At 41.1% G+C, this 6722-nt stretch overlaps 1 protein-coding gene across 1 annotated transcript in view; it reads left to right on the plus strand.

The window, feature by feature from the left end:
* SIRT1 (sirtuin 1) overlaps window positions 1–6722 on the plus strand; it is a 13793-nt gene that overhangs the window by 1943 nt on the left and 5128 nt on the right. The window contains exons 3-5 of the mRNA XM_014310130.2: window positions 585–737; window positions 1937–2084; window positions 4481–4560. Coding sequence (XP_014165605.1) covers window positions 585–737; window positions 1937–2084; window positions 4481–4560 — 381 coding nt within the window. The remainder of the gene's footprint in view (window positions 1–584; window positions 738–1936; window positions 2085–4480; window positions 4561–6722) is intronic.

The following is a 6722-nucleotide window of genomic DNA, read 5'->3' on the forward strand; positions in this document are numbered from 1 at the left end:
TGCTATTTTGGGGTAGTCTGAGACAATGGTTTCAGTCCTTATTGACTACTACAATGCTTTGATTAGCAATGTTTATCAATAAACACCTTATCAAAAGGGGTTTATTCTTCAGAAGTAAGAATATATATTTTTTAAAAGCAAGACTATTCTGTTACTGTGTTAGCATGTAAAAAAAATTTAAAATATCAACTACCATATCTAAGCCTGAGTTGGCAGATCAGTGAACAATTAATAATTAAATTTAATGCAATAATGCTCTAAATTTTTGTTCACATCTTACAAAACTTCCAGTGGTAAAAGCAAGTTCTGGTATCCTGTTACTTCCTGTGCAGACTGTACTAAAGGGATTTTTGTCCACTTGTCAAATTTTGTTTCTATGCTGTTTCTTGTGATTGTGATTTGAGAATTTTTGTATTGGACCAAAAAAAAAGAAAAAGAAAAGAAAAATAAATACAGAGAACCCAAACTGGTTTTGTTCTTAATGTTTCTGAGCACTGAGCATACAGAAATGTGGTTTCCCAGAGCAACACTTTATGGTCCAATATGTAGTTTCACTTATTTCAGATTGCAAAAATATATTTCAGGTGTCAGTGTCTTGTGGAATACCTGACTTTAGATCCAGAGATGGCATCTATGCACGCCTTGCTGTGGACTTCCCAGACCTTCCAGATCCTCAAGCAATGTTTGATATAGAATACTTCAGAAAGGACCCCAGGCCGTTCTTTAAGTTTGCAAAGGTATGGTTTGCCAACAGTTCTTGTCATGGTCGGTAAAGGCAGATGACAATATTAAAATGCATAACTCAGATACAAACTAGAAACTGTTCAGCAACATTCTCTCTCTTTGTAAAACTTATTTTGCTGTTCCTGTTGTAAGTTCATGATTTAAACAACCATTTCAGATGGTTGAAAATATCTCAGTGATATTAAACAGTATCAAAAGCAGCAATTTTGTCTCTTAGACAAGAAGGAATTGTAGAAAACTGTAGACATATGGAGAAACAAAAAAAAACAAAAAAACAAAAAAAAACAAAACCAAAAACAAACAAAAAAACCCCCAACCCCAAAAACCCCCCAAAAAAACACCAACAAAACAAAAACAAACAAACAAAAAAACCCCAAAAACCAAAAAACCCCAAACACAATTGCATTTAGTCTTCAGTTTCCTTGGGACCAAAAAAAAATCAAGCCCAAGACATAAGAATTTCTACAGGACCAGTAAGGACTTGTGAAAATCAACCACCACTGGTTGTGCTCATCCTTTCTTCCATTTGCTCACAATTCAAGCTACTGGTCTGTCCAGTTACAAAGACTGGAAAAGAAAACCCAATGCATTCTTTTTCTGCTTGGCTTTCTCTGAAAGCCTCCTATCCAGATACTAACAAATTTTGATGCTCATTAGTATACTCAGTTCCTTTGGGTTTTAATATTAAAAAAACACCACCCCACAAACAAAATCCCACCCCAAACCAAAAAACACCACAGCAAACAGAAAAATCAACTTACTTGAAACCTGTCTACACGCAGCTTTTACCAGAAAAGTCCAAATCTAATTTAGCTGATGCTTTTTACTTCTCTGCTTTTTCACTTCTCCTCCTCCTTTTCTGTCCATCAGAATACATGTTTCTAGTAACAAATACTGAGGTCACTTGATACTTAACAAAGGAGAGAAAGCTTTCCTAGTTCATCATTCTCAAAACCAGAAAAAGATGTGAACATTGCTTTTCTGCTGTGTAGAAGCAAAGTCCCAGCTTGCAGGGAGCAGTTCCTGCTGCCAGGCTGAGGAGCTGAGCACTGGGAAGGGGAGCTGGATCCAGGGCAGTGGCCAAGGGCACAGGGAGGGACAGGGGAAGGGCTCTGGCATGGCTGGGACAGTGCCCAGCTCAGGTAAACTCTGCATCCACTTGCAGTGTCTAATGTGCTTCTGAATTCCCCAGGAAATCTACCCAGGACAGTTCCAGCCATCTCTCTGTCACAAGTTCATCGCTTTGATGGATAAAGAAGGAAAACTCCTTCGCAACTACACTCAGAACATTGACACACTGGAGCAGGTGGCAGGGATCCAAAGGATAATCCAGTGCCATGGTTAGTGTGTTTAGTTTCACTTATTTTCCCTGTGGGAATTCTTACTGGTGCATGTGGCAGGGTAATCGCTGTTGGAATTAAACTTTCTTTCCTTGAATTCCTGTCTCTTGCCAACAAATAGTCTGATTTTTAAATGCTGAAGCTTTGTTTTAGACAGCTTACATATTTAAATCAGTAGTGTTTCAAGTAGAAATAACTCCTTTCAGGAACTGAGCTTGATGAAGGGTCTGTGTATCAGTGAAGATCCACACCCTGTTGACACAAGCTTAGACTGTAACGTCTAAAATGCATTTGGTGCTTCTTGATCTGTGTGACATGACATGGAAACCAGTCTTGCCATAGGTCCCTCTCACTGCCCATCCCATTCCTCCTGTGGAATGAGAGTCTGGGTGTTATCTGACTCTTTATTTAGATATATTCCACTGAAATCTGAAAATATCCTGACACTTCAGCGACTCCACCTCATGTATAAAACATTGAGGATTAATCATCAGTTTAGTTGAACTGAAGATCATCTTGTTACACCTTCAGTGTCATACAGATTCTGTAATTATGAGGCCTAATTAAGTGGAATTGCTTTAATTGCTTGATACACTTTCCATTTCCAAGGACTTGCATATGTCAAGCTGAAAGTCCAAGGATTAATTTTCAAGAAAAGTATTCAGAAAATTAGTTCTTAAGTGCATGTTTGGATCACTTAGTAAACTTCAGACACATAAATCATCTAAAAGCGGCACTGGCATGTCTGTAAGGCCCATCCATCTAATTGCACCTTTGCCAGGGGCCAGACTCTCGTGGTTTCCATACCTATAGGTATGTGGGGTTGGACTGCAGGTCCGTGGGGTTGGATTGCAGGTCCGTGGGGTTGGATTCTCCAGGCACAGCAAGCACAGTGCTCTGAACGGGGCCCAGGCAGCACACAGCAGCTCTGCCACTCAGCTCCCAGCCCCAGGGCTGGTTTCCATCTGTGCTCAGTGTGTCACACGTTTTCTTTTGGCTGGCATTTCATCTGAGGCATTTATCACAAACCTCTTAGCTGGCTGGGTTTTTGCACATCACTGCTGTGCTCAAGCTCCCCATTTTTCCAGTTGCACACTGCAGGGATGGATCACAGACCATACTTAGTGTCTGTCCTGTATAAGGTGATTCTGAATGACACAGATGCTTTAAAAGCATTTGCACTTGGAGATTTTGAGGCCTTTGGAAATTAGCAAAGGTTGGTTTGAGCCCATCAAGTTGTATCTGACCTACAACTGCTGCTCTTTAACAAATGGTTGTTGCCTAATGATGGTGGCTGGAGGGAAACCAAAACTTTTCTGTGGGGGTTCACACTGCTGTACTTATTCTACTTTTTCCTGTGGCTGGGGCAATGGCAAGTTAACCATGAGCAGTTAAAGAAGAACCTTGCGGTGATTTGGGGAGTTCTTATGTGAACCTTCAGCCCCATCTGTCACTGCACACCTACAGTACAGTTCCTCCTATGAAACTCTGGTGTCTGAGATGCATTCTGCTGTATTTAAAATGGCTCTTGCATTCAACCCATGCATCTGGAATTAGATTGTATTCCTTGCCATTGCTGGAGCTGAGTGAGCAGAGGCTGTGGCCTGGGAATGGCTCATGCCTGGGCACCAAACTTCTGCTGGTGAGCAACAATTCACATCATGGAGTTGCAGAGAAGTGCAGCAGATGCCTCTGAGTTGGGTCTGTGAGCCTGACAGACATCCCTAATGTGCTGTACTCTGAATTGTTACAATCAGCTAATTAGAATGAGCCAATGACTGTCACACCTCCCATAGTCCTTGGAACCCCTTGCTCTGGGGAGCTGCAGTGCTGAGCAAGGTTTCAGAAGCTGTGCTGTTTGCAGGCCTGCAGTGATCAGCAGAGCTGAGCTGCCAGTTGCTCATAAATGATCTGCTCCAGGTTTTTCTGTGCTTTCACTCTCTTTGTCTTACCCAGATACAATGCCCTGAAAGCATATTGTCTTTCCTAATGCATTTCCTCAGTTATTGTGTGCTCTGTGTGTGGAGTTGCTGTGGGTTCCTGTGCTGCTGGTGCTGTGCAGCACCACTGCTGTGTAACAAGAAGGGCACTTTCTGTTCTCTGCTCCTTGTCTGTGCTTGCACAGCTCAGGGGAATGAGAGGACACAGAATCATTTGTGTTGACATGCATGTGGTATATGGCTACTCCTAAAACAAGATTTCTGCTGACTAACACCTAGAACAACAACAACTTCCAGTATTACAAGGATCTCCTCTTAATTTTACATTACCTTTTTTTAATGCCTGTTTTCTGTAGCACAGCAACATAACAGCCTTTTTGTCAGAACAGCTGGGGCATAAGACCAAATCTGAATGACTGAAAATCCTGATGCTACCATTTGGGTTTTTCCCCTCAGGTTCCTTTGCAACAGCTTCCTGCCTGATCTGTAAATACAAAGTTGATTGTGAAGTTGTTCGAGGAGATATTTTCAATCAGGTAAAAAAATCTACTTTAACTCACTGCAGCTTTCTAGTAAGTAATTATCTCAAAAACACCCCACACCAAACCCTGAACCATCATACTGGGATTGCTTACAAGATCTGCTTTTAAAAGCCTCCATATCTCTGCATGTATTTGAAAGAAGTGCCTCTCTGTATTTTAGCATTTCCTCTGGTATTCAGAAGTATACTCAAATACTGTCCTGCAAAAATTAGGTAATGGCAAAAATCAGAACAAAACCTTAAGAGTCCATTTTTAATGGCTCCTCTGATAAAAAGTAGAGGTTAAATGGTAAGCAGAAAGTTGGATTTATGCCTGGTTTGTGTTGATCTGAATTTAGAGTCACACTGAAAAAACATTCTTACCCTTTTATTACACTGGATGCTCTTTGAGCATTTTCCTGTATTAAAAACGTGTTTCAAACAGCAGCTGATACATGGAGAAATTGCTAACCACAGAGCAGGCTTGAGCAAGGATCAAATGGGACGTTGGTGTTCCTAGGACTCCTGAGCTATTCCATGTTCCAAACTCCCCATGTCTGGGTGCCAAGTGACCTGGGATCAAGGCAGGAGTTGGTTCTGCTCTGTCAGAGCACAGGAATCTTTGGCCTGGAGAGACCCTCTCTGCCTTTGCTCTTCTTCCCCTTCTTTTGAAGGAACAGAGGTGATGATTCTGTGATCAAAAAGATCTTGTTTATGCAAGTGAAAGGGGGCTCTTTCTGCAGGCTCATTGGTTTTTTTGATAAATGCTTCAGAGTCCACAGTTGCAACTTTAGATGAGAAACATGGAAGGGATGTAAATCCTTCAGGCATTACATTTGAAATGGAATTCAGTGGAAGCCTTTCAGAAGAGATGAGTTAAAGCTTTAAGAAATGTGAATGTCATAAGCCTGAAGCTTTGCAACACTGAATTACTGAATGTGAAATTTGGTTTACTCTGCTATTAAGAATAGTATTTTTAAGAACATCCTACAGATATTTTTTGCTCCTTTACCTCCAGAGCCAGCTGGCTGGAGTTAGATTTTTCTTTCTAATGTATAAAGATCTGAGGGGAAAGTTCAAGACTCACTCTAGCCATCTGCTCCTTTCTGGGGAATCCTTCAGGTGGTTTCCCTTGACTGTGGGATTACTGAGTGCTTTCTTGCTTGGGTGCAGGGTGAAGGTTTCCACCACACGAGTTCCTAGCTCTGTGCCAAATTGCTTCTCATCCCACGAGGCATCCATCCCAAAAGGCTTTTCTTTGTTCAAACACTTTAGTTTTTGGGAAAGATCCTTTGACACTAGAGGAAGGCCTTCTACTTGTGATATTTTCTAATTTGAGAGAGAGTATTGTCTTCTGTCCCACTGCAGGCATCCATAAAATTAATTCTTTCATTTAAACTTTAGACATTCTATATTATTTTTTCTGCAGCTGTTCTCTGTATAGTAGGGACTTGTTATGCATTTCAATGTCAGTTTTCAGGTATTTTTCTATTCCAATAGGTAATGTACATATCTTTTCACCTTTATAGCTCTAATTTGTAGCTTTTGATGGTTTCTATATGATAGCAGCTCCTTGGATTTATTGTGAAGTCTTATATTTTAACACTACAGCTGAAAAGACTTGAACTATTAGAAGGAAATGGCTCAGTATTGTCTGTAGATCTTCTTGCTTTTCTTCTCTCTTAAGAAGTCTTTAGATAGGAAAGAGTTGAAAGAGGTCCCAAAGATCAGAAAACACCCTGGCTCAGGAAAAAAGGGAATCTACTTCTCCACAAATCTAACTAGTGACCACTTTGGTTAGTGAAACAGGATTCTCCTCTATTTCTGGAGGAATTAGAGAAGTTTAAAATGGAGACCAAGCAAGTTCTGGCCTCTGTTCTTGTGCTGGATGCTCTTAGCCAGCTGCCTGCCACAGTGCCCTGTAGCTTTGTGGGTGCAACACCTGTGACCTTTTGGAGGAGAAACTGCAGGTAAACCTCTACAAAAGGCTCTTGGACTAGGACAGGGTTTGTATCAGATCCTCAACTGGAACCTGATGTGAAATCTCAGTTTTTGTTCAGATTAAACTATGAAAAATCTGTTCCTGTCCAATGGGAGGTGTGCTTAGTTGGTGTTGAGCATGACTGCTGGACTTTGGCTTGTGCTATAGACCTGCCTGCTTTCTCCCTCTTTATTCCT

The sequence above is a fragment of the Geospiza fortis genome, unplaced genomic scaffold (assembly GCF_000277835.1).
Source record: "Geospiza fortis unplaced genomic scaffold, GeoFor_1.0 scaffold614, whole genome shotgun sequence".
Classification (NCBI taxonomy): Eukaryota; Metazoa; Chordata; class Aves; order Passeriformes; family Thraupidae; genus Geospiza; species Geospiza fortis.